General features: G+C 34.9%; 6 protein-coding genes and 2 long non-coding RNA genes across 13 annotated transcripts; 3 read left to right on the top strand and 5 right to left on the bottom strand.

Moving 5' to 3' along the window:
* Positions 1-8,749: 8,749 nt before the first annotated feature.
* Positions 8,750-9,460, bottom strand: LOC123475288. The gene is made up of 2 exons (XR_006650292.1): positions 9,064-9,460; positions 8,750-9,011 (listed from the first exon to the last, which is right to left on the bottom strand). It is a non-coding gene; the product is annotated as an uncharacterized LOC123475288 (long non-coding RNA).
* A 1,720-nt stretch (positions 9,461-11,180) lies between these two features.
* Positions 11,181-13,479, top strand: LOC116929629 (mitochondrial thiamine pyrophosphate carrier). The gene is made up of 6 exons (XM_032936907.2): positions 11,181-11,482; positions 11,545-11,874; positions 11,950-12,251; positions 12,329-12,387; positions 12,478-12,575; positions 12,641-13,479. The coding sequence occupies exons 1-6, from the start codon at positions 11,348-11,350 to the stop codon at positions 12,650-12,652; spliced, it is 936 nt and encodes a 311-aa protein (XP_032792798.1). The 5' UTR covers positions 11,181-11,347; the 3' UTR covers positions 12,653-13,479.
* On the bottom strand, positions 11,935-15,201 carry LOC116929628 (spindle assembly abnormal protein 6 homolog). 4 transcript variants are annotated; one of them, XR_006650291.1, is made up of 11 exons: positions 14,884-15,198; positions 14,615-14,802; positions 14,038-14,517; positions 13,820-13,979; positions 13,678-13,746; positions 13,468-13,611; positions 13,236-13,410; positions 12,992-13,163; positions 12,778-12,931; positions 12,472-12,717; positions 11,935-12,402 (listed from the first exon to the last, which is right to left on the bottom strand). XR_006650291.1 is itself a non-coding variant. In XM_032936903.2 (9 exons), the coding sequence occupies exons 1-9, from the start codon at positions 15,085-15,087 to the stop codon at positions 12,805-12,807; spliced, it is 1,719 nt and encodes a 572-aa protein (XP_032792794.1). In that variant the 5' UTR covers positions 15,088-15,197; the 3' UTR covers positions 12,716-12,804. The 4 variants fall into 4 exon arrangements, 3 of the variants coding, with proteins under 3 accessions (XP_032792794.1, XP_032792795.1, XP_045033783.1); XM_032936903.2 differs by lacking the exon at positions 11,935-12,402 and having other exon boundaries at positions 12,716-12,931; positions 14,884-15,197; XM_032936904.2 differs by lacking the exon at positions 11,935-12,402 and having other exon boundaries at positions 12,716-12,931; positions 14,615-14,799; positions 14,884-15,196.
* A 1,234-nt stretch (positions 15,202-16,435) lies between these two features.
* Positions 16,436-19,710, bottom strand: LOC116929351 (putative GTP-binding protein 6). Its single transcript, XM_032936543.2, has 8 exons — positions 19,344-19,710; positions 19,136-19,289; positions 18,949-19,077; positions 18,649-18,878; positions 18,385-18,593; positions 18,130-18,322; positions 17,978-18,077; positions 16,436-17,924 (listed from the first exon to the last, which is right to left on the bottom strand). The coding sequence occupies exons 1-8, from the start codon at positions 19,708-19,710 to the stop codon at positions 17,783-17,785; spliced, it is 1,524 nt and encodes a 507-aa protein (XP_032792434.1). The 3' UTR covers positions 16,436-17,782.
* Positions 16,822-17,775, top strand: LOC116929355 (40S ribosomal protein S23). The gene is made up of 4 exons (XM_032936550.2): positions 16,822-16,953; positions 17,191-17,350; positions 17,412-17,596; positions 17,651-17,775. Exons 1-4 carry the CDS (start codon positions 16,950-16,952, stop codon positions 17,731-17,733), a joined length of 432 nt encoding a protein of 143 aa, XP_032792441.1. The 5' UTR covers positions 16,822-16,949; the 3' UTR covers positions 17,734-17,775.
* LOC116929356 (transmembrane protein 141-like) lies at positions 19,546-20,259 on the bottom strand. Its single transcript, XM_032936551.2, has 3 exons — positions 20,074-20,259; positions 19,969-20,016; positions 19,546-19,896 (listed from the first exon to the last, which is right to left on the bottom strand). Exons 1-3 carry the CDS (start codon positions 20,138-20,140, stop codon positions 19,691-19,693), a joined length of 321 nt encoding a protein of 106 aa, XP_032792442.1. The 5' UTR covers positions 20,141-20,259; the 3' UTR covers positions 19,546-19,690.
* Positions 20,260-21,567: 1,308 nt separating this feature from the next.
* LOC116929352 (WD repeat domain phosphoinositide-interacting protein 2) lies at positions 21,568-24,347 on the top strand. 3 transcript variants are annotated; one of them, XM_032936544.2, is made up of 10 exons: positions 21,568-21,829; positions 21,891-22,149; positions 22,217-22,411; positions 22,471-22,742; positions 22,841-23,020; positions 23,088-23,195; positions 23,269-23,360; positions 23,536-23,583; positions 23,693-23,707; positions 23,960-24,347. In XM_032936544.2, exons 1-10 carry the CDS (start codon positions 21,759-21,761, stop codon positions 24,067-24,069), a joined length of 1,350 nt encoding a protein of 449 aa, XP_032792435.1. In that variant the 5' UTR covers positions 21,568-21,758; the 3' UTR covers positions 24,070-24,347. The 3 variants fall into 3 exon arrangements, with proteins under 3 accessions (XP_032792435.1, XP_032792436.1, XP_032792438.1); XM_032936545.2 differs by lacking the exon at positions 23,693-23,707; XM_032936547.2 differs by lacking the exons at positions 23,536-23,583; positions 23,693-23,707 and having other exon boundaries at positions 21,569-21,829.
* LOC116929359 lies at positions 23,808-24,626 on the bottom strand. The gene is made up of 2 exons (XR_004397820.2): positions 24,553-24,626; positions 23,808-24,468 (listed from the first exon to the last, which is right to left on the bottom strand). It is a non-coding gene; the product is annotated as an uncharacterized LOC116929359 (long non-coding RNA).
* Positions 24,627-24,838: the final 212 nt, after the last annotated feature.

Raw genomic sequence — 24,838 nt, 5'->3', positions numbered from 1 at the left:
TTGCGCTAACAGCACTGTTTTCATTAATTTTTGAAACTGCTGGTATAATGAGAAAACCAATCACTAAATCGAAATCAGCGTTTTATTTCGATTATGCCGTATGATTTTTGGATAATTTCAAGAGATGTCGTTTTTGGCCGATTTTGACAAAAGTGGGAAGGCTATACCCTTCCCACTTTTTCATTTTTGGCCAAATTTCAAATTTTGCTTAAAATACATTAATTCGATTCAGAATTGAATGAAAATCACGAAAATTAGGTTTTTTTTCTATTGGTTTTATAGTTTTTGATTTAAACGTTAAAAACCATAAATTAAGTTGTTGCGCTAACAGCACTGTTTTCGTTAATTTTTGAAACGGCTGGTATAATGAGAAAACCAATCACTAAATCGAAATCAGCGTTTAATTTCGATTATGCCGTATGATTTTTGGATAATTTCAAGAGATATCGTTTTTGGCCGATTTTGACAAAAGTGGGAAGGCTATACCCTTCCCACTTTTTCATTTTTGGCCAAATTTCAAATTTTGCTTAAAATACATGAATTCGATTCAGAATTGAATGAAAATCACGAAAATTAGGTTTATTTTTCTATTGGTTTTATAGTTTTTGATTTAACCGTTAAAAAGCCTAAATTAAGTTGTTGCGCTAACAGCACTGTTTTCGTTAATTTTTGAAATGGCTGGTATAATGAGAAAACCAATCACTAAATCGTGTTCAGCGTTTAATTTCGATTATGCCGTGTGATTTTTGGATAATTTCAAGAGATGTCGTTTTTGGCCGATTTTGACAAAAGTGGGAAGGCTATACCCTTCCCACTTTTTCATTTTTGGCCAAATTTCAAATTTTGCTTAAAATACATGAATTCGATTCAGAATTGAATGAAAATCACTAAAATCAGGTTTATTTTTCTATTGGTTTTATAGTTTTTGATTTAAACGTTAAAAACCCTAAATTAAGTTGTTGCGCTAACAGCACTGTTTTCGTTAATTTTTGAAATGGCTGGTATAATGAGAAAACCAATCACTAAATCGTGTTCAGCGTTTAATTTCGATTATGCCGTGTGATTTTTGGATAATTTCAAGAGATGTCGTTTTTGGCCGATTTTGACAAAAGTGGGAAGGCTATACCCTTCCCACTTTTTCATTTTTGGCCAAATTTCAAATTTTGCTTAAAATACATGAATTCGATTCAGAATTGAATGAAAATCACGAAAATTAGGTTTATTTTTCTATTGGTTTTATAGTTTTTGATTTAAACGTTAAAAAGCCTAAATTAAGTTGTGGTTTAACAGCACTGTTTTCGTTAATTTTTGAAACGGCTGGTATAATGAGAAAACCAATCACTAAATCGTGTTCAGCGTTTAATTTCGATTATGCCGTGTGATTTTTGGATAATTTCAAGAGATATCGTTTTTGGCCGATTTTGACAAAAGTGGGAAGGCTATACCCTTCCCACTTTTTCATTTTTGGCCAAATTTCAAATTTTGCTTAAAATACATGAATTCGATTCAGAATTGAATGAAAATCACGAAAATCATGTTTATTTTTCTATTGGTTTTATAGTTTTTGATTTAACCGTTAAAAAGCCTAAATTAAGTTGTTGCGCTAACAGCACTGTTTTCGTTAATTTTTGAAATGGCTGGTATAATGAGATAACCAATCACTAAATCGTGTTCAGCGTTTAATTTCGATTATGCCGTGTGATTTTTGGATAATTTCAAGAGATGTCGTTTTTGGCGGATTTTGACAAAAGTGGGAAGGCTATACCCTTCCCACTTTTTCATTTTTGGCCAAATTTCAAATTTTGCTTAAAATACATGAATTCGATTCAGAATTGAATGAAAATCACGAAAATCAGGTTTATTTTTCTATTGGTTTTATAGTTTTTGATTTAAACGTTAAAAAGCCTAAATTAAGTTGTGGTTTAACAGCACTGTTTTCGTTAATTTTTGAAACGGCTGGTATAATGAGAAAACCAATCACTAAATCGTGTTCAGCGTTTAATTTCGATTATGCCGTGTGATTTTTGGATAATTTCAAGAGATGTCGTTTTTTGCCGATTTTGACAAAAGTGGGAAGGCTATACCCTTCCCACTTTTTCATTTTTGGCCAAATTTCTAATTTTGCTTAAAATACATGAATTTGATTCAGAATTGAATGAAAATCACGAAAATTAGGTTTATTTTTCTATTGGTTTTATAGTTTTTGATTTAAACGTTAAAAAGCCTAAATTAAGTTGTGGTTTAACAGCACTGTTTTCGTTAATTTTTGAAACGGCTGGTATAATGAGAAAACCAATCACTAAATCGTGTTCAGCGTTTAATTTCGATTATGCCGTGTGATTTTTGGATAATTTCAAGAGATATCGTTTTTGGCCGATTTTGACAAAAGTGGGAAGGCTATACCCTTCCCACTTTTTCATTTTTGGCCAAATTTCAAATTTTGCTTAAAATACATGAATTCGATTCAGAATTGAATGAAAATCACGAAAATTAGGTTTATTTTTCTATTGGTTTTATAGTTTTTGATTTAAACGTTAAAAAGCCTAAATAAAGTTGTGGTTTAACAGCACTGTTTTCGTTAATTTTTGAAACGGCTGGTATAATGAGAAAACCAATCACTAAATCGTGTTCAGCGTTTAATTTCGATTATGCAGTGTGATTTTTGGATAATTTCAAGAGATGTCGTTTTTGGCCGATTCTGACAAAAGTGGGAAGGCTACACCCTTCCCACTTTTTCATTTTTGGCCAAATTTCAAATTTTGCTTAAAATACATTAATTCAATTCAGAATTGAATGAAAATCACGAAAATTAGGTTTTTTTTTCTATTGGTTTTATAGTTTTTGATTTAAACGTTAAAAACCATAAATTAAGTTGTTGCGCTAACAGCACTGTTTTCGTTAATTTTTGAAACGGCTGGTATAATGAGAAAACCAATCACTAAATCGAAATCAGCGTTTAATTTCGATTATGCCGTATGATTTTTGCATAATTTCAAGAGCTATCGTTTTTGGCCGATTTTGACAAAAGTGGGAAGGCTATACCCTTCCCACTTTTTCATTTTTGGCCAAATTTCAAATTTTGCTTAAAATACATGAATTCGATTCAGAATTGAATGAAAATCACGAAAATTAGGTTTATTTTTCTATTGGTTTTATAGTTTTTGATTTAACCGTTAAAAAGCCTAAATTAAGTTGTTGCGCTAACAGCACTGTTTTCGTTAATTTTTGAAACGGCTGGTATAATGAGAAAACCAATCACTAAATCGAAATCAGCGTTTAATTTCGATTATGCCGTATGATTTTTGGATAATTTCAAGAGATATCGTTTTTGGCCGATTTTGACAAAAGTGGGAAGGCTATACCCTTCCCACTTTTTCATTTTTGGCAAAATTTCAAATTTTGCTTAAAATACATGAATTCGATTCAGAATTGAATGAAAATCACGAAAATTAGGTTTATTTTTCTATTGGTTTTATAGTTTTTGATTTAACCGTTAAAAAGCCTAAATTAAGTTGTTGCGCTAACAGCACTGTTTTCGTTAATTTTTGAAATGGCTGGTATAATGAGAAAACCAATCACTAAATCGTGTTCAGCGTTTAATTTCGATTATGCCGTGTGATTTTTGGATAATTTCAAGAGATGTCGTTTTTGGCCGATTTTGACAAAAGTGGGAAGGCTATACCCTTCCCATATGTATAATGAGAAAACCAATCACTAAATCGAAATCAGCGTTTAATTTCGATTATGCCGTATGATTTTTGGATAATTTCATGAGATATCGTTTTTGGCCGATTTTGACAAAAGTGGGAAGGCTATACCCTTCCCACTTTTTCATTTTTGGCCAAATTTCAAATTTTGCTTAAAATACATGAATTCGATTCAGAATTGAATGAAAATCACGAAAATTAGGTTTATTTTTCTATTGGTTTTATAGTTTTTGATTTAACCGTTAAAAAGCCTGCCAAAGCCAGCACTGTTTTCGTTAATTTTTGAAATGGCTGGTATAATGAGAAAACCAATCACTAAATCGTGTTCAGCGTTTAATTTCGATTATGCCGTGTGATTTTTGGATAATTTCAAGAGATGTCGTTTTTGGCCGATTTTGACAAAAGTGGGAAGGCTATACCCTTCCCACTTTTTCATTTTTGGCCAAATTTCAAATTTTGCTTAAAATACATGAATTCGATTCAGAATTGAATGAAAATCACTAAAATCAGGTTTATTTTTCTATTGGTTTTATAGTTTTTGATTTAAACGTTAAAAACCCTAAATTAAGTTGTTGCGCTAACAGCACTGTTTTCGTTAATTTTTGAAACGACTGGTATAATGAGAAAACCAATCACTAAATCGAAATCAGCGTTTAATTTCGATTATGCCGTATGATTTTTGGATAATTTCAAGAGATATCGTTTTTGGCCGATTTTGACAAAAGTGGGAAGGCTATACCCTTCCCACTTTTTCATTTTTGGCCAAATTTCAAATTTTGCTTAAAATACATGAATTCGATTCAGAATTGAATGAAAATCACGAAAATTAGGTTTATTTTTCTATTGGTTTTATAGTTTTTGATTTAACCGTTAAAAAGCCTAAATTAAGTTGTTGCGCTAACAGCACTGTTTTCGTTAATTTTTGAAATGGCTGGTATAATGAGAAAACCAATCACTAAATCGTGTTCAGCGTTTAATTTCGATTATGCCGTGTGATTTTTGGATAATTTCAAGAGATGTCGTTTTTGGCCGATTTTGACAAAAGTGGGAAGGCTATACCCTTCCCACTTTTTCATTTTTGGCCAAATTTCAAATTTTGCTTAAAATACATGAATTTGATTCAGAATTGAATGAAAATCATGAAAATTAGGTTTATTTTTCTATTGGTTTTATAGTTTTTGATTTAAACGTTAAAAAGCCTAAATTAAGTTGTGGTTTAACAGCACTGTTTTCGTTAATTTTTGAAACGGCTGGTATAATGAGAAAACCAATCACTAAATCGTGTTCAGCGTTTAATTTCGATTATGCCGTGTGATTTTTGGATAATTTCAAGAGATGTCGTTTTTTGCCGATTTTGACAAAAGTGGGAAGGCTATACCCTTCCCACTTTTTCATTTTTGGCCAAATTTCTAATTTTGCTTAAAATACATGAATTTGATTCAGAATTGAATGAAAATCACGAAAATTAGGTTTATTTTTCTATTGGTTTTATAGTTTTTGATTTAAACGTTAAAAAGCCTAAATTAAGTTGTGGTTTAACAGCACTGTTTTCGTTAATTTTTGAAACGGCTGGTATAATGAGAAAACCAATCACTAAATCGTGTTCAGCGTTTAATTTCGATTATGCCGTGTGATTTTTGGATAATTTCAAGAGATATCGTTTTTGGCCGATTTTGACAAAAGTGGGAAGGCTATACCCTTCCCACTTTTTCATTTTTGGCCAAATTTCAAATTTTGCTTAAAATACATGAATTCGATTCAGAATTGAATGAAAATCACGAAAATTAGGTTTATTTTTCTATTGGTTTTATAGTTTTTGATTTAAACGTTAAAAAGCCTAAATAAAGTTGTGGTTTAACAGCACTGTTTTCGTTAATTTTTGAAACGGCTGGTATAATGAGAAAACCAATCACTAAATCGTGTTCAGCGTTTAATTTCGATTATGCAGTGTGATTTTTGGATAATTTCAAGAGATGTCGTTTTTGGCCGATTCTGACAAAAGTGGGAAGGCTACACCCTTCCCACTTTTTCATTTTTGGCCAAATTTCAAATTTTGCTTAAAATACATGAATTCGATTCAGAATTGAATGAAAATCACGAAAATTAGGTTTATTTTTCTATTGGTTTTATAGTTTTTGATTTAACCGTTAAAAAGCCTAAATTAAGTTGTTGCGCTAACAGCACTGTTTTCGTTAATTTTTGAAACGGCTGGTATAATGAGAAAACCAATCACTAAATCGAAATCAGCGTTTAATTTCGATTATGCCGTATGATTTTTGGATAATTTCAAGAGATATCGTTTTTGGCCGATTTTGACAAAAGTGGGAAGGCTATACCCTTCCCACTTTTTCATTTTTGGCAAAATTTCAAATTTTGCTTAAAATACATGAATTCGATTCAGAATTGAATGAAAATCACGAAAATTAGGTTTATTTTTCTATTGGTTTTATAGTTTTTGATTTAACCGTTAAAAAGCCTAAATTAAGTTGTTGCGCTAACAGCACTGTTTTCGTTAATTTTTGAAATGGCTGGTATAATGAGAAAACCAATCACTAAATCGTGTTCAGCGTTTAATTTCGATTATGCCGTGTGATTTTTGGATAATTTCAAGAGATGTCGTTTTTGGCCGATTTTGACAAAAGTGGGAAGGCTATACCCTTCCCATATGTATAATGAGAAAACCAATCACTAAATCGAAATCAGCGTTTAATTTCGATTATGCCGTATGATTTTTGGATAATTTCATGAGATATCGTTTTTGGCCGATTTTGACAAAAGTGGGAAGGCTATACCCTTCCCACTTTTTCATTTTTGGCCAAATTTCAAATTTTGCTTAAAATACATGAATTCGATTCAGAATTGAATGAAAATCACGAAAATTAGGTTTATTTTTCTATTGGTTTTATAGTTTTTGATTTAACCGTTAAAAAAGCCTGCCAAAGCCAGCACTGTTTTCGTTAATTTTTGAAATGGCTGGTATAATGAGAAAACCAATCACTAAATCGTGTTCAGCGTTTAATTTCGATTATGCCGTGTGATTTTTGGATAATTTCAAGAGATGTCGTTTTTGGCCGATTTTGACAAAAGTGGGAAGGCTATACCCTTCCCACTTTTTCATTTTTGGCCAAATTTCAAATTTTGCTTAAAATACATGAATTCGATTCAGAATTGAATGAAAATCACTAAAATCAGGTTTATTTTTCTATTGGTTTTATAGTTTTTGATTTAAACGTTAAAAACCCTAAATTAAGTTGTTGCGCTAACAGCACTGTTTTCGTTAATTTTTGAAACGACTGGTATAATGAGAAAACCAATCACTAAATCGAAATCAGCGTTTAATTTCGATTATGCCGTATGATTTTTGGATAATTTCAAGAGATATCGTTTTTGGCCGATTTTGACAAAAGTGGGAAGGCTATACCCTTCCCACTTTTTCATTTTTGGCCAAATTTCAAATTTTGCTTAAAATACATGAATTCGATTCAGAATTGAATGAAAATCACGAAAATTAGGTTTATTTTTCTATTGGTTTTATAGTTTTTGATTTAACCGTTAAAAAGCCTAAATTAAGTTGTTGCGCTAACAGCACTGTTTTCGTTAATTTTTGAAATGGCTGGTATAATGAGAAAACCAATCACTAAATCGTGTTCAGCGTTTAATTTCGATTATGCCGTGTGATTTTTGGATAATTTCAAGAGATGTCGTTTTTGGGCGATTTTGACAAAAGTGGGAAGGCTATACCCTTCCCACTTTTTCATTTTTGGCCAAATTTCAAATTTTGCTTAAAATACATGAATTTGATTCAGAATTGAATGAAAATCATGAAAATTAGGTTTATTTTTCTATTGGTTTTATAGTTTTTGATTTAAACGTTAAAAAGCCTAAATTAAGTTGTGGTTTAACAGCACTGTTTTCGTTAATTTTTGAAACGGCTGGTATAATGAGAAAACCAATCACTAAATCGTGTTCAGCGTTTAATTTCGATTATGCCGTGTGATTTTTGGATAATTTCAAGAGATGTCGTTTTTGGCCGATTTTGACAAAAGTGGGAAGGCTATACCCTTCCCATATGTATAATGAGAAAACCAATCACCAAATCGAAATCAGCGTTTAATTTCGATTATGCCGTATGATTTTTGGATAATTTCATGAGATATCGTTTTTGGCCGATTTTGACAAAAGTGGGAAGGCTATACCCTTCCCACTTTTTCATTTTTGGCCAAATTTCAAATTTTGCTTAAAATACATGAATTCGATTCAGAATTGAATGAAAATCACGAAAATTAGGTTTATTTTTCTATTGGTTTTATAGTTTTTGATTTAACCGTTAAAAAAGCCTGCCAAAGCCAGCACTGTTTTCGTTAATTTTTGAAATGGCTGGTATAATGAGAAAACCAATCACTAAATCGTGTTCAGCGTTTAATTTCGATTATGCCGTGTGATTTTTGGATAATTTCAAGAGATGTCGTTTTTGGCCGATTTTGACAAAAGTGGGAAGGCTATACCCTTCCCACTTTTTCATTTTTGGCCAAATTTCAAATTTTGCTTAAAATACATGAATTCGATTCAGAATTGAATGAAAATCACTAAAATCAGGTTTATTTTTCTATTGGTTTTATAGTTTTTGATTTAAACGTTAAAAACCCTAAATTAAGTTGTTGCGCTAACAGCACTGTTTTCGTTAATTTTTGAAACGACTGGTATAATGAGAAAACCAATCACTAAATCGAAATCAGCGTTTAATTTCGATTATGCCGTATGATTTTTGGATAATTTCAAGAGATATCGTTTTTGGCCGATTTTGACAAAAGTGGGAAGGCTATACCCTTCCCACTTTTTCATTTTTGGCCAAATTTCAAATTTTGCTTAAAATACATGAATTCGATTCAGAATTGAATGAAAATCACGAAAATTAGGTTTATTTTTCTATTGGTTTTATAGTTTTTGATTTAAACGTTAAAAAGCCTAAATTAAGTTGTTGCGCTAACAGCACTGCTTTCGTTAATTTTTGAAACGGCTGGTATAATGAGAAAACCAATCACTAAATCGAAATCAGCGTTTAATTTCAATTATGCCGTATGATTTTTGGATAATTTCAAGAGTTGTCGTTTTTGGCCGATTTTGACAAAAATGGGAAGGCGGGGTGAAGCGGGGATGATTACTTCACACGTCGTCTTCATCCTACATGGATACGTTGTCAGTTTTGCCGTAAGGACAATCGGTTTCCGAGATTCTATGGCGAATTGGCGACCAGGCTGGACCCTATCGGGAACTTCCTGAACGGAGTGAGGGCCCCTAGTTAAACTAGTAAAAGGACGTGAAGAAGTCGCAACTACTGGACCAAGTTGGTACTTACAATTTGACACCACGAGAGTCTGAAAACAAAAGACCCTTGAACATGGTAGAAGTCCAGACCTAAGCTTTCTTTGAACGCCCACCAGGTGGCGAATAAAAGCATTATTTTTCTACCAAGCGATGACACCGTTGCCGCTTGTATTGTTATAATTAAACTAATTATTGTATTGTATGGTCAGAGCAGAGTCATAGAACCCTGGTTGGTTCAGGCTGAGAGGAATCCCTATACCGCGTTTCGTTGGTCTGAATGTCTAAAATTTCGTCAGTTTTGGGGCGGAGCAAAGTGGTGGAAACTAGAATCAGAGTCATCTATCGAGAGAAACTGAATTATTCAACGGCCATTTCAGTGTTTCTATTCGAGCTACAATTTTTCTGGTATCGTCTGCTCTGTTCGTTTCCTTTATCACTGTTGTGATTGGCTGTTGAAGTTTTCAAACGTATTTCCTGATTGGTGCACTTATCACACACCCGCTGGAGGCTCTGACTGCTATTTCCGAAATTAGGCACAACGACAGACGATTCCTCCCATGTCGTGAACCAACCAGGGTTCTATGTCTATGACTCTGGTCAGAGTAATAGACAAAGATCGGATGCTGAGTTGCCAAGGCTGAATTCCGACCTGCGGTATTTGTCCTCTCGGGCCCTATAGGAGGGAAATGAAAAATAATATATTTAATTAAGTTATAGTTAGTTTTATTACAAAATCTTTTGGAATCGTGTACTATACCTCTGTGCTGATATAATACAAAAAATTTTATCTCCAAAAAAGCTGTTATTTTTCAAGGGCAATCTATTTCACATTTAACTAGTTTTTCTACATACTGTCGTTTGTCTTTTTCATCAAGTCCTTGTGCATAGTCACTTAATTCACAGATTGTTATTATGGGCTCCCTTATCAGCCCGCCAGTTTCCTCTACAACATCCATTTGTCTGCTACAGAAAATAAACACGTCTACAAAAAAATTAATAATAAATAAAGTACAGTCTATATCGAGGTCAAATAAAAATTACAAGATTACCTGATAACGAAGGAATTTCGTAATCCAATTATGAATGGAACGGAAGATAATTTCAATGGAAAAAATTAAAACTAAAACTACAACGGGCGAAACTCCGTAAGCCGCCATGCAAGAACTGTTACTAGTTCGTGTCCAATTTTTTTTTCACAATTTCATCGAACTGGCAACTTCGGACGTTAGCCAACTCTACAGTTGAAGAACCCCAGACAACGTCAGCTATGCTCAGGAGTGCTGTAACGCTACAGCCAATAACACTTGGCCTCTCTGGATCCATAAAATGATGAATAAAATTACTTGCAAACAGAAATGATAATAAATGTCACTAAGATCCAAACTGTAAAAAAAAGATCAAACCTGTTGCATTGATTAGATCCCTGGGAAAATCAGCTTTCAAGAAACCTTGACTTTGATCACTCATTGCTGCTGCGTAAGCAACCCCCTGGGTTCTAATGCTGAGCTGTCGATGGATGACTTTGACTCAGCATAGCTCCGATACCTGTGTGACGTGATAATAAATAAATTCATCAGTTTGCATATTTCTGTTACATTCAGGTAGAGCTCCAGAAAGGCTAATAAATTGAATCAGCTTTGAGCAGTGAGCTTCTTCCTTTCTCGTGGGGATTGAACCATAATTATCTAGCACCCCATGCCGATGTTCTTCCATTATATCATGATACATTCATGAATGTTCATAGTACTTCTTGTTACATGCAGGAAACCTTTTTGAAAAACAACAAAGGGAAAAAGCCTTTTTCCTCTTGTAATAATATTGTGACAAAAACCACTTTGATTCTTTTTTATTCAAAAACCGCTTTACTGGTGAGCAAACAAATATTTCATCCGCAATCAGCGTCTTAATTCTTTTTACAGCAAATTAGTAAAATTTTAGCCCAATTTTTGAGTGAAAAGTCGGGCTTAAAAATTCCGGCTTATTTCGTAATTACAGGAAAGTACATTATCACTAGATGGCAGTGCTATTTATTAAAACATATGTTATTATATTTGGGTTTTTTTTTTATTCTTAATAACGTTGAATTGATATATTGACAATTACAAAATAAAAGGTTGTACTTGCTTGTTAATGATGGAGCGTAGTTTTTTAACCCCGCCCACTGATTGATTCTGCCTTTGATGGAAGAAGCAGACGAAAACTTTACGATTGTTTTTCTTCGAAATGAGTTGGTTGATGGCTTACGAATTAAATCCGAATCAAACACTAATCAAGTGTCTTTAAAAATGAAAGATATTTAATCAGAAGTCTATAGTATGAAATTCATGGAAGACGTAGTGAAAAAACGAACGCGTACCGTGCTTTCCGAACGAGGGTTTGCTGGAGCAGTAGGAGGATGTGCTACTCGGTTCCTCTGCCAACCATTTGATGTGCTAAAAATAAGATTTCAAGTCAGTGCTATTACTTTAATACAAAAATTTTACAGCAAATTAAGAATGCTTTTGTTATTTAGGTCCAAATAGAGCCAATCAGCAAATCAAGTGGCAGTGCTGTCTATAGAGGTATTATTCAAGGGTTGCAACATATTGTTAAGGGTGAAGGCTGGACAGCTCTCTGGAAGGGACATGTTGCTGCACAAGCACTCTCAGCTACATTTGGTTTTGTACAATTTGGTTTATTTGAGGGTATCACCACATATGCCTTTGAGAAATCTCCATCTCTAAAGTCACTGCAATCAGGAGTAAATTTTTCAGCTGGTTTAGGATCAGGATGTATGGCAACCATAGTTTCCTTCCCTTTTGACACAATTAGAACAAGGCTTATAGTACAAGGAGAGCCAAAGGTTATCTATTTGAGGATTCTAAAAATTGTTTCTGTTTGTGAAGTTATCTGGTTATGCTTGTTTTGTTTTTTTCAGATTTACAAGGGTGTAATTGATGTAATATCAAAAATGTGGGCAAAAGAAGGAGCCCTTTCTTTGTATCATGGATTGTCACCTACCTTGATCCAGATTGGGCCATACACAGGCTGCCAATTTGCTATTTACAAATTTTTGATTGAAATGTATGAAGAAGCCATTGATGGAAAAGGTGCTGGTCTTAAAAGTCTAACCTGTGGAGCTGTGGCAGGAGCAGTTGCCAAGACTCTTGTTTATCCGCTGGACCTGGGAAAAAAACGAATGCAGTTGCAAGGATTCTGTAATAGGCATCAATATAAGGGGTATGAAACATCTCCAGTTTACTGTTTAAATTATATATATATATAAATATGTATATATATTTCTAATAACTCAACAGTCTGTTAGATTGCCTCGCAACAACCGTCCGAAATGAGGGATTAGCTGCATTGCTCAAAGGTATTTCTTCTATCCCTGATGAGATCGAATAAAAAGTTATGGAAGTAAAAATTAATTTAATCTTTTTGTTTCAAAATTCTATACCTTTAGGTCTTAGCCCTAGCCTTCTCAAGGCAGTTTTTTCATCAGCGCTCCAATTCTATTTTTACGAAACTACTTTGGAGTTTCTTACTAGGTCAAACGTTCGAGTATATACAAATATAAATTAATTAAAATGTACTTTAATTAAGAAATTGAAATTTATATACTCTAGGTGAAATGTTAGGCCAATTTAATGATCAACCAGCTGTTTCTCATTTATGTTTCAAACGAACCGAAGATGCCAATGTTCTGTTACATTAAAGAATTTATTAGATTTAAAAGAACAAATATGTCTTACACTTGTTGAACTTTCTAGGAAGCTTGACTTTATAATAATCATTTTTTGAAATATGCCGATGGTTTTGAATTAGGCGGATTTCTTTCGGCTGACTTTTCTTTGCGTACAAGTCCGCCATATGATTTAGGCTGAAAGTATTTTGGATCTAGTGGTTCGTCATTTTCTCTAATTATAAAAAAAAAGTCTTTATCTTGTGTCCAATATAAATTAGAAAGTTAGGTTCACCTATTCTCGAGCGTTTGACCCAATTGCAGTGGAGAGGACCTTAGTGAGGACATAGGAATTTTGGGTCCTACGCCATTAACATCGTTTGGCGTTGAAAACCATTGAGGATTTCTGCCTGTGGTTTCGGATCTGAGCTGGAGATCGTTGAGTTGTTTGTTCAGATATGATATAACTAATATTTGAAAAATGCAAGAAGTGCGTTAACTTAGCAAGTTTAAGGGAGAGGAGAGGGTCGTTAGATTACTCTGCTCGTTGTTTTTCATAGCTGATTCTTTTTCTTCGTTTTTACTTCGAAGTTCAACAACTTCATCCTGCAACTTTGAATGTCCATTTAACTCATCTCGCAAACGTGCGATTTCATCGTCTCTATGTTGCAATACTTTTTCTTGTTCCCTTGCAACATCTGTGCGGGTTTTCAACTGTATAAAGATTGAAGAGTGGATATCGCACTTTATCAAAAGCAATAATAAACGTACCTTTTGATTCAATATTCGGATGTCATTTTGTAATTTCCTTATTATGTCATTGGCCTTGATCAATTCTTCTGTCATAGTTTTAACAGCACTTTCACGTCGAGAGATAACAGAATCCTTTTCTTCAACGATGCTGGTCAAACGACCCTTTAGTTAAAATAATTAAGAATAAGCAAGGCACTTCTATTTTCTAATTTTCATTCAGTAGATAACCTTTTGCTCTTGCGCTGCAGTCAAGAGGTCCTGCTGCTTCGCTAATAGTACGTCCTTGTCTTTCAATTCCTGCAAAAACACCAAGCCCAATGACACACGTGGGGACAAAACACGTAAGAAAATTAGTCATAAAAGCACTTACTTGTTCTAACACGGCTATCTTTGTCCGTAATTGATTCACTGTTCTCTCCTTGCTGTGAAAGTCTGCATCTAAACTGGCTCCACGACGCCGGGCCGACGATAATTCTTGCTGAAGACGATTGCAATCTTCTTCAGTTTTCACCAAACGAGATGTCGCCTCTCTAAACGTATTTTATGAATTTAACAAATGTTAAACTTCTGTATGATTAGCACTCTTACTTGGCATGGTTTTCAATTTGGGAATTTTTTTCTTTTAAATCTTTTATTTGTTGTAAAAAGCTTTTCTCCTTTTCCTCAGCATTCATCTGATGTTGCCTAAACTGCTGCTCGAGGTCCATTTTAGTTTGGAGAAGCAATTGCTTCTCTGTTTGGTATTCAATTTTAAGTAGTTGTTGCATATCTTGTAGTTTTGCTTGAAAGTCACATTTCAGTAGTTCTAGCTCCGCTGTTTTCTGTGCATGATTCTTTCTTTCAATGTCAACTTGCTGTTCCAAACTTTTAAGAACTTGAACATTGTTCTCCTGTTCCTCTTTTAATTGTCGTAGCTTAAGTGACAAATGTTTCTTTATTTGTGTTTCGCCTCCTTCAGTTAATTTGAGAGAAAGGTGGCATAAATGCTTGAATGGGTTTGTCTCAACAATCTCAAAAACAAAACATGGTTTGGGCATTTCATTCTGGTATCGAATCAGAATAAGAAATCTAGTTAATAAAATGTCATTATAAGTTTTTGTAGTTGTAAATCACTAAAATCTTCTGATAAAATAATATCTACTAATAAAATCCCTATGCAATATACTTGGGAGATTCTGTTTGATATTCTGATATGCAGCGTTCAACAAGTTGAATAAACTTGGAAGGGAAGGATGAAAAGTCAATTAGGAGACCCTGTTGAGATTTTAAAACAGAGAAGTCTTCTTCTGACATCCGAAGACCATAGAAAATGTATGGATCATCTTCATCAGTTATTTCAATTTGTAAATCCTGCTTGAAACAAATGCAACCACAGTTAGAAAATGTTTACAACTTATACACTTACACCATGTTGAAATAAAAATGTGTACACACCTTGCGAAATGAAGTGGAAGATATTCCAGAAGACATCAACTCTACAGAAAGACTTAAGAAATGTTTTCTCTCTTCTGTTGGGGATAGCTGCAGTTGAACAGGCACAAGTTTTTCAAACACTTTATCAGCTTCTGCAGGTCGCATTCCTATGTAATTTGTCGAATTGATAGGGCTTTTAATGCCCCATGAAAATGGCTTTGACATATTCCTGATTATTAACAACTACTGTTGAAAATTCGAATGCCAAACAACACTCCACGATCCCGTGAAGCATTTCCCGCGTTCTGCAATGAAAGATGTCAGTTGGCCAGATAATGACACTGTTGCCAACTTGCTTTTTGAGACAGGTGTAAGCCTGGCCCCGATTACCTGTGAACCGTTGAACCGCATCGACTTACCCCAACCAGCTCAAACAATAGTTCATGTTTTATCATCCGGGCTGATTTCAAGTAGTTCGGTTTATCTGTATCCGTGGTAAAAAGGGTAAGGTACATGTATATATTTTCGGTTTTCTGAAAACCAAAAAAGGTCGATGTCGAAGGGAGCATCGCTGGAAACATAATTGACAATGCCGAATACCAATTTCATTCCTTTTGTCTTTTTTTTAAACTAGGCTTCCTAACAGGCAAATACAAAGAAATAATTTTGTTTTTATAAAACGGAATAACTTAAACTATTGTTCTATTACGGACTATTCTTGTTTCTCAAAAAGAAAAAGTACGGTCACGAAATGTGAATATTAATCTAATTTTAGGGTAGAAATCGGGATAGACGTTGGGACAAACTGGGCAGGAAGCGGTGTAATCGGGGTTTGAAACCGGATTTTGTAACCGTTTTTCCTCGCACCTGTTGAGATCCGGAAGCCAACTCGAATGCCAATAGACAGAGATAGAGACGCACCGAAAACCACAACGATCAAATCAACCGGAAAAAAGAGGGGGGATCATGTGGGGCCGATTCCTGGTTGGGTATTAGTTAGAACTCGGCTTCGGTTTGCTAATACGACTGTCTAACACCAAACTAAAGTTGCCGGTAAACATTTTTGTAATATTAAATTTTCAGGGAAAACCAGAAAATTTGAAACAATAAATTTTCTGTAACTAAGGATAAAACAAATTTTCCGGCATTGCTGAAAAGAATGCCAATATAGGACAGTTCTTGTAAAGATATTTGTAACCTTTGTAACCAAACATGAACTAATAGATTTTTGGTTTATTCCCTGGCTGAATCCTGATAAAGTTAAACTGATACAATCATAATAGGAATTAGTTGATGTCAAGCAGAATTTTTTCTTTAACAGATTAAATTTTTCTGTGGTTTAAAGTTACTATAACACACTATTTATTTCCATCATCTATGGCTGGTAATAGACTTTTCTTTAGTTCCTTAGAGAGGTCGATTTGTTGTTGCAACATGTACAAGTTTTCTGCTCGCCTCCTTTTCTGCCTCTCGATATCACGTACCACACCTTCGTGTAAATTTGTTCTGCGTGCATAAAAAATGTATAATACAAACTGAAGAGATGATTACATTAGAGGTTTTTTTTTAATACCGATCCAGGTTCTGCTTGTGGTGTACGTAGAAAACTATTCCAGCACTTAAAACGATCGACGATGCTAATGTTATTTTTGCCACTAAACTCATAATGATGAATTTTCATACACGGAAATATAATATAAACATTTTTCTATTCTTCCCTTGTTTGATAGTGCAAATGCTTTGAAACTAGGCACTGCGCTCGACCACCCAAATGATCTGGAGTTTGCAAATAAAAAGTTAAGCTAATGGCGTCTGCTAGTAGTTCTACGTTCACAAATGCCAAACTGTAAAAGTGAACAATAAGAAAAATTAACTTGTGGATGGAAAAATTATTCATATTTAAAGCAAATATTTCCAACACGGATAAATAATTTTTGTTACAATTTTTCAAATGAATCGATTCAAGCAGACAATGTGTTGTGCTGTTGTATTAATTTGTAACTTGGCAACGCTAGGTCTTCCTTCTTCGACGAAAACGCTCAGAATTCTCTTTCATGTCAGCTATCCTCTAGCACTGACTAATAATCATGGGTGAGTACCGGTTATTTCATTATGTATAAATGATAGCTTTTGTGCTAATTTTGATTTTTCATGTTCATTTTTTGGTAATGGCGCATATGCTCTCCTATATTATGTACAAAACAACATTCTTAATGATGTTAAGCATTAGCTTGCTAGTAAAATTATTGCCATTTGATATACACGTGCTGTATAGTCCGCCATCTTGGGACTAATAACAAAGTACTAATGATTTTATTACAATTTTAGGTAAACCACGAGGATTGCGCACTGCTCGCAAGCATGTCAACCATCGTCGTGAGCAAAGATGGCACGACAAGGAATATAAAAAAGCTCACCTTGGTACTAGGTGGAAGGCTAATCCTTTCGGTGGTGCCTCACATGCAAAGGGAATTGTGCTTGAGAAAGTGTATGTTCCTCTATTTAACTCATGAAAGATTTTTTAAAACTGAAGTAACATCTGTTTGCAGTGGTGTTGAGGCTAAGCAGCCTAACTCTGCCATCCGCAAGTGTGTCCGTGTCCAGCTCATCAAGAATGGCAAGAAAATCACAGCTTTCGTCCCTAATGATGGTTGCTTGACTTTCATTGAAGAGAACGACGAAGTTTTGGTTGCCGGTTTCGGTCGTAAAGGCCACGCCGTTGGTGATATTCCGGGTATGTAGGAAGTAGTATTTTTCCTATATGTTGTCTGACAATATTCTGTCTTAGGTGTTCGTTTCAAGGTAGTGAAAGTTGCCAATGTTTCCCTTTTGGCCCTGTACAAGGAGAAGAAGGAAAGACCCCGCTCTTAATCACTGTGTATTTGTTAAAAATACAGCCAACTGAAAGTGAAACAATTTTTCATTTATTTAAAATTCTAATGTCAGGGTAATTGGAACGAAGTTTTCCAAAAACAGTAGGTGTTATCAAAACATCAAGAATTAAATACTGAGGATTTTCAGTGTGAGAATAGTCAACTACAGTAGCTTCCTTATGTAACCAGCTAGATATAAAACTTATTAGAAACATTTTCCAAGAACAACGAAATAATTTTACCTGTATTCGGAACTACCACTAGGTACCATTAACCTTAAAAGCTTGTGGTTGGTAACTTCTAATAACTTGGTCTGAATTAATTCAATCATTTCTTCCAATCCTTAAATAATGTACAATTATTTAATGTTAAATGATTCATTTGCACCACGTACCAGTTCCATATTGGGCACTAATTTGTAAGCATGAAGCGGAAACGTTTTCCGGTCTGATTTTATCGATCTTATTCTCTACCTGAAAGATAGGTTTAGCTGAATCAATGTTTAATTGCTTAAGCGTATCGTTAACTGCTGCAATTTGATTTTCTTTATCGGGATGACTCGCATCTTGTAAATGTATTATCATATCCTAAAGCATTTAAATCGCGATTTAAAATCTTCAACATGTATACATTAATCTCATTTACTCACAGCATCCATGGCATCATTCAGGGTAGCTTTAAAGGCAGCAATCAAATTCAAGGGTATATTGGAAATAAACCCTACTGTGTCTACCAGTAATACCGTCAAGTTGCAAGGTAACTTGAACGCGTGAACAGTTACATCCAAAGTAGCGAAAAGGCCATCCTGAGGTTGCATATTTGAATCACCAGTTAAAGACTTAATTAAAGTTGTTTTCCCTGTAAAATGAATGATCATACATGGCAACTCGATTAGAATGAGATGATAAGTTACCCGAATTGGTGTATCCTACTATTGCAACAACCGGGAATTCTCTCTTCTTTCTTTCATATTTTAAAAGCGCACGCTTCTTGTGCATTTTTTCTAACTCTTTTTTTATTTTAAGCTCTCTCCTTTCTAGCAAATGAAGCTTAGAATCATAATATGATTCCCCATCTCCTACAATTGTTGCGCTTCCCCTCCCGTCACCTTTTGATCCTTTTTGGAGACCGACTAAACAAGACCTGAGAAAAGAGGTCGAAATTACGTAAACAAATATCAAAATGGATGACAATAAAATGTAACAAAAGTAACCTCAGGTATGGAATTTCAGCAAAAGCCACTTGAAGTTTAGCTTCCCTTGTTTTGGCCCTTTCTTTGAAGATTTGCAACACGATTGAGTATCGGTCATAAATGGGAACTCTGAAGGCTGTCGTCAACTCTCTGGAAAACATGCAATAAAGTATAAGGATGTATTATTTCAAATTTAACTTGATTGTACTTTCGTTGAATCCCTCGGAGAAGATTAACATTGACAAAAACTGCCGATATATTGGGATTTTTTACGATTTTTTTCTGCAAACTTTCGAACTGGCCACTACCAAAAACATTTTTCTTTTCAAGGGATTCTACTGGAACTTTCAGTGTATCAATACCTGTTGAAAATATTTATGAAACTAATTATATCTTTGAATTACAATGAACAATACATTTCCAGTTGGGGAGAGAATCAATAAGGGCTTTTGCTTCTTCCAACATTAAATCTGGAGTTGTTAATTCATTTTTTTTGGGTCCCCATTTCACAAATGGCTGAACAATAACAACTTGATTTCTTATGCCTGGAAAGAGATGCATTCTATGAACCAAATCTTTGTAGTCATGATTGTCTTGATTGTTTTCTTCAGAACAAAGTTCCAGTTTGAAATAATCATCTTCAGATTTTCTATCTCCAGTCAAAGATCTGACACATAATGAAGCATGTCTTGGACTTTTAAGCAATGCACTAAGATTCTGGTTTGAACTACATGTTGTCATTCGAATAATCACACTTCCACATCTAATCAGATTTACTGTCATTTTCAGTAAAAAATGTGTGTTTTTCTTCAGCAGCTAACCAAGCAGCCTGACAGGATTGAGCTCTTACTGATGTAACTTGGAAGCCAACTACAACAGCTACAAAGCTTGAAACCAATATGTTTCCACTGATAGGGTAGGGTAACTTGTTTTTCAAAAGATGTTGGACACAAAAAGCTGTGGAGAAGCCTTGAAAAAAAAAAATTATAAAAAAAATTATTTTATATTTACCATATCCAGTGTTAAATCTATGAGAAATACCTAATATGGAAGATGACAGTCCAGTGAAAAGAGCTCGTGACATACACTCTGCAACACCAATTGTATGAAATATAAAATAATTATGAATACAGCTTGATGAAATACCTGTGTAAGAACCAAATGCAGGATAAATTTGGTTGTATCGGGACTTCAATTCACTAACGTTGTTCATTTCAAGAAAGGATTCAAATATTCAGTGTTTTCCTATATCTTTCCAGAGTCATAGACTCTGATCTTTCTTCTTAAAATTAATTGGTTGCAGACGATGCGGACATCACAGCATGCGTCACAGCCAGCGTTGTCGAACGCTAAGGCCCCACTAGCGAAACTGTTTATAACAAAAATAAGAAGTTCGGATGCGGAACTCCAGAATCCAGATTCCAGGACCATTGTTAAACGCGTATGATTTTGATTGGAATTTACAGTCCATCCCAATAATATAATGAATGGCTGGTATTACCCTTTAGAGTTTAGACATGTTATGGCTCGACTGCTGGCATAAGCACTTACATTCGAAAGGTAAAAAAAGGCAAACAAAAATAATAATATAACAAAAAGAAGTAAGACGTGTTCCAGTGTTCGCGTAAAAGGAACATAATACCGTGAACTGTCGTTTCATAAAATCTTTTGGGCATTACGATAATTGGAAAATTTTCCTATTTCTTCAACTGTTTGGGAAAAATTTCCCACAAAATGTGCAAGGGAGTCTGTCATAAATCATTTCATATCATGGAGATCTCTTGTGCAACCAAGTGTTAAAATAACATTCTGAAAAGATATTGGGATTCAAGGAACATGTTGTGTATTACTTACATGACCCAATGGGAAAATCTACACAGTTGTTGGGTTGAATTACAGTTTACCTATGAATGTTTGGCTATTATCAACCTTAAATCTTTTTGGGGAAGGAGCCTTCTTCAAGTTGAGTGTTCCACTTATCTATCCAGGAGTTGGGACAGACTGACTTATACACCTTCTGAAAGTACTGGCATGGTGTATAATCTTCACCTTTTATCTTCTGGCAGCGATGGAAATCAACAAAACTTTGCCAACAGTATCTAAATTTCAAGTAATACATAATTATATTCATTTCACTCTACAGAAAATGAATAGAAGAATACCTAGTTTGATTCTGATTAGGGAATCGGGGATCCACAGGGGCTGTAACAAGTTCTTCGGAGGACATGATAGCTGACATTAAATTGGTTTTTTGATGATCTAGAATGCAACAGAGTGGTATACAATTTTCGTTTCGACCTAAATATCTAAAATCATTTAAGTCGTTAGAAGGAATAGCTGCAGGTTAAAGTTAATCACGAAAATGCAGAAAAAAAGAAAAAATGAATTTTCTTATCGTTGGTAAAATTCTTTGAACATTCTAATGCAAATGTTAAATACATAAATAAAAATTATTAAATTAAATTATTAAATACAGGTAGAAAAGAAGCAAAAATCTTCGTAACCAATACCTGAATCACGTCCACCGCCAAATCCGTAAGAAATGTAATAGCAAAAATGGCTGCGTTCTCTTCGACACTACATATTCAGACATCTAGTGGCAAAAGTATAAACTATTTGAGATAAAACTATCTGTTTTCCATTCTCCGTTGTTGACAAAAAATCAGCTGCGCAACAGAGAAAACAAAGAAGTTGGTAAGAACTAGGAACCAGTTGAACAAAAAGTGTACCAAAATTGGTATTCGTCTTTTCCTTCAAATAAAAACGTTACATTTAACATCTGTAGAAAGACATCGAGCTTATTTCCAAAAAAATTTCCATTCATTTAACGGATGAGTCAAATCCGACAAGAAAATGACTCCAATGCAGGAGGTGTTTTCGTCAATTTTAATCAAGACTGCACGTATATTCTAACTTCTAACTGCATATGCCAATTGCCGATATTATCATTTTTTTTGGTTTAGGTCTCTTGCTGTGGGAACAAAAGAGTGTTATAGATTATTTTCTCTTTCTTCTGTGGATCGTTTAGATCTCATTTATGAAAGCTCTAGTGAGTTAGATGAAGATGTTTGTCTTGTTGAAAGACTGTTTTCTAGCAGTTTGGTGGCAGTAGTTAGCTTATCTTCTCCAAGAAAATTAAAGGTTTGCCATTTCAAAAAAGGCACAGAGATCTGCAATTATTCATATTCCAATACTATTTTAGCTGTGAAACTCAACAGAGCTGTAAGGATATTTAACAGATAAAGTATTGTACAAGAAAAATTAATTTTTATTCTCTTCCATTACATAGAGACTGGTAGTGTGTTTGGAGGAGTCTCTGTACATCCACAACATAAGAGATATGAAAGTACTACATACCATCCGTGACACTCCTCCAAACCCCCAAGGTTTATGTGCATTATCTCCCAACAATGACCATTGCTATCTAGCCTATCCTGGCTCCTCAAGTATTGGAGAAGTCCAAATTTTTGATGCCTACAATTTGGTAAACATCGAGTTTGATCAATATGTCACCAGTTGAAATTTAATGTGAAATCTTTACAGCAAGCTAAAACCATGATACCAGCTCATGATTCGCCATTGGCTGCAATTGCCTTTAGCTCAACGGGAACTCTAATTGCGACTGCCTCCGAGAAAGGGACTGTTATTCGAATCTTCAAGGTGTCTGACGGCGCTCGCCTACATGAGTTTCGACGAGGAGTAAAACGTTGTGCCACAATTTACAGCTTGGCATTCAGTGCTGATTCCAACTTTCTGGTTGCATCATCAAATACAGAGACAGTTCATGTCTTCCGATTAGAAACCACCAAAGATGCGTAAGTTTGACCTTACTTGCATACTTTCAATACTAAACCGTTTTGTATCACAGCATTATATTGTCTCTTTTAAATCTCAAATGTATTAATATTACCAGACAACGTCCTGGCTCTTCCAGTGAAGAGCCTCAAGGCTGGATGGGCTATCTTTCTAAAGCAGTCTCGGTATCGGCAAGCTATCTGCCAACTCAGGTGGCTGACGTTTTCAGTCAAGGTAGAGCTTTCGCCACTGTACACCTACCATTCCAAGGCATCCGAAATGTTTGTGCACTCGCAACGTAAGTAATAGACGGTTTTAGTATCACTTGAGTTTAGTGTAGTTTTTTAAATAAAAAATCAATGTAGGATCCAGAAAGTCACCCGTTTATTGATTGCTTCAACGGATGGGTACGTTTACATTTATGCTATCAACCCGACCGAAGGAGGTGACTGCACGTTGTTGAAGCAACATAGGTAATAAATTTATTCGTCCCTCAAACAAAATATATAGTAGTTAAATATTTTTCCATATCCCGTTTTTTTATAGATTGGATGGATCAACTGACAATGGCCCTGAAAATTCTCAAACGTCGGAAGTTCACAGCGCAGGCCAAGGCAAAGTCAAATTAGATTCGACAGGTAAATAATTACTGTAACAAAATCACACTGATTTCGGGTGGTGGCATCAGTAGGCTAAAGCTATTTCGTGAATTTTCGATTCCTTTGTTTTTTCACGTACGTACCAATATCAAACGGAATGTCTTTCTTTATGTTTGATGCGGTAATTAACACGCCACCGTGTGGTAACATGCAGGTAGCTACGCGCTCATTGTCAGGGGACGCCCATTCTCTCAGATGACAGGTATCCTATCCCGATTCAAAGAACAGTTTTACAAAGTTTTTCAGCTTCGTTTCCTTTACACTTCTTTTCGTTTATTGGTTTATCGTCATCCCGTGGCGGGCTTTCGTAGCTGATGTCCTAGGAGGTTGGGGCTCATCATATTTCCTTTCGATTCACTGTTCATACTTCCTTATGTCTGGTTGCTCCTGCTTTGCATGTGTTTTCAGCTAAATAACCCAATCGTGTACAACATATGGACAATTTGTATTTACGCTCTTTTGAACAGCTTATTTGAGGGTTTGCATGCATTGGAAAACTTTATTTGTAATAATGCAATCGAAGTCATCGCACTGATTGATACGTTAAAATCTAACCGTGTAATGCTTAAACTTTACAGATTCTGAAAAGTTCCACGATATGGAGCGTGCCACGGAGACTCCTCCGGCAAATCCTCTTCGCTTGGATGACGACGGGGAATTTCCTCCTATGACTCAAAAATTGGACTGAGTTTCTAATTTGTTCCACATATTTTATCAAGGATAATTTTTTATCTTTTTCCGAAATGTGCTACAATATTCAACTCTATCCCTCTTCTTACCCGGTCGGCCGTACTGAGATGATGACAAACATCTGATTCTCTTTTTTTCTACAAGTGTTGGGTCAAAACCTGGCTTCTTCTTAGTTTAGACCATTCCCCATCGTCTCGTTTAATAATCGAGAATAAGATTCTTTACATTTTTTGGTTCTCCTAGTGTCAGAATGTAAATACATTTTCCCTAAAAAGACTCTTCGTAGTTGGCGTCAGCGCTTTAGTCCATTGACATTAATTTGATGGGCAATCATAGCTCTAAGGTCACCAGGCTTGAAGAGGTTAACTAATCTTGATACGACATCCATGGAAGTAGGCTAGCAGAAATACGTAATTAGGTTATGTAAGTGCAGCTTTTTCGTTAAAAAAAACAATGTTTTTTTAAATGAAACTTCTTTTACGAGCTTTGCAGTAACGGAGTTTTTCCAGCCTCCTGTTGAAATATCTTTAGGAAAACCCACGAATCAGGTGATTCCCATATAGCACATTTCAGCCGTCGGATGTCCGAATCATGGCCGAACATCCGTTAGATATCTTTGTACTCAATGGGTAGTTCCAGGGATGTCCGTCGGCTAGTCACCTTGGAAGTGCAATGGATGTGCGAAAATTATATTCTACGGACCTCCTTCCAACAGCCAAAAAGATTTTCAATTGTTTCATTTAAGGATCGGCCTCGAGCCAATCGGG

Source organism: Daphnia magna, linkage group LG8, assembly GCF_020631705.1.
Source record: "Daphnia magna isolate NIES linkage group LG8, ASM2063170v1.1, whole genome shotgun sequence".
Taxonomy (NCBI): Eukaryota; Metazoa; Arthropoda; class Branchiopoda; order Diplostraca; family Daphniidae; genus Daphnia; species Daphnia magna.
This window is presented reverse-complemented; position numbering and strand designations above follow the sequence as displayed.

Coding starts and splice junctions, on each gene's coding strand:
- LOC116929355 (XM_032936550.2), top strand. Junction 17,351..17,411: donor GGAATTGTGCTTGAGAAAGT/GTATGTTCCTCT, acceptor ATCTGTTTGCAG/TGGTGTTGAGGCTAAGCAGC. Junction 17,597..17,650: donor CGCCGTTGGTGATATTCCGG/GTATGTAGGAAG, acceptor ATTCTGTCTTAG/GTGTTCGTTTCAAGGTAGTG.
- LOC116929628 (XM_032936903.2), bottom strand. CDS start 15,087: ATGTCAAAGCCATTTTCATGGGGCATTAAAAGCCCTATCAATTCGACA. Junction 13,164..13,235: donor TATGAAAAACAACGAGCAGA/GTAATCTAACGA, acceptor TTCAAATATTAG/TTATATCATATCTGAACAAA. Junction 12,932..12,991: donor GGTCAAACGCTCGAGAATAG/GTGAACCTAACT, acceptor TTTTATAATTAG/AGAAAATGACGAACCACTAG.
- LOC116929356 (XM_032936551.2), bottom strand. CDS start 20,140: ATGAACAACGTTAGTGAATTGAAGTCCCGATACAACCAAATTTATCCT. Junction 20,017..20,073: donor TGCATTTGGTTCTTACACAG/GTATTTCATCAA, acceptor TTGGTGTTGCAG/AGTGTATGTCACGAGCTCTT. Junction 19,897..19,968: donor ACTGTCATCTTCCATATTAG/GTATTTCTCATA, acceptor TTTTTTTTCAAG/GCTTCTCCACAGCTTTTTGT.
- LOC116929629 (XM_032936907.2), top strand. CDS start 11,348: ATGAAATTCATGGAAGACGTAGTGAAAAAACGAACGCGTACCGTGCTT. Junction 11,483..11,544: donor TGCTAAAAATAAGATTTCAA/GTCAGTGCTATT, acceptor TTTGTTATTTAG/GTCCAAATAGAGCCAATCAG. Junction 12,388..12,477: donor ATTAGCTGCATTGCTCAAAG/GTATTTCTTCTA, acceptor CTATACCTTTAG/GTCTTAGCCCTAGCCTTCTC.
- LOC116929351 (XM_032936543.2), bottom strand. CDS start 19,710: ATGACAGTAAATCTGATTAGATGTGGAAGTGTGATTATTCGAATGACA. Junction 18,594..18,648: donor AGTAGGATACACCAATTCGG/GTAACTTATCAT, acceptor TTCATTTTACAG/GGAAAACAACTTTAATTAAG. Junction 18,323..18,384: donor TGAATGATGCCATGGATGCT/GTGAGTAAATGA, acceptor TAAATGCTTTAG/GATATGATAATACATTTACA.
- LOC116929352 (XM_032936544.2), top strand. CDS start 21,759: ATGAGTCAAATCCGACAAGAAAATGACTCCAATGCAGGAGGTGTTTTC. Junction 22,743..22,840: donor TTAGAAACCACCAAAGATGC/GTAAGTTTGACC, acceptor TAATATTACCAG/ACAACGTCCTGGCTCTTCCA. Junction 23,196..23,268: donor ACGTTGTTGAAGCAACATAG/GTAATAAATTTA, acceptor GTTTTTTTATAG/ATTGGATGGATCAACTGACA.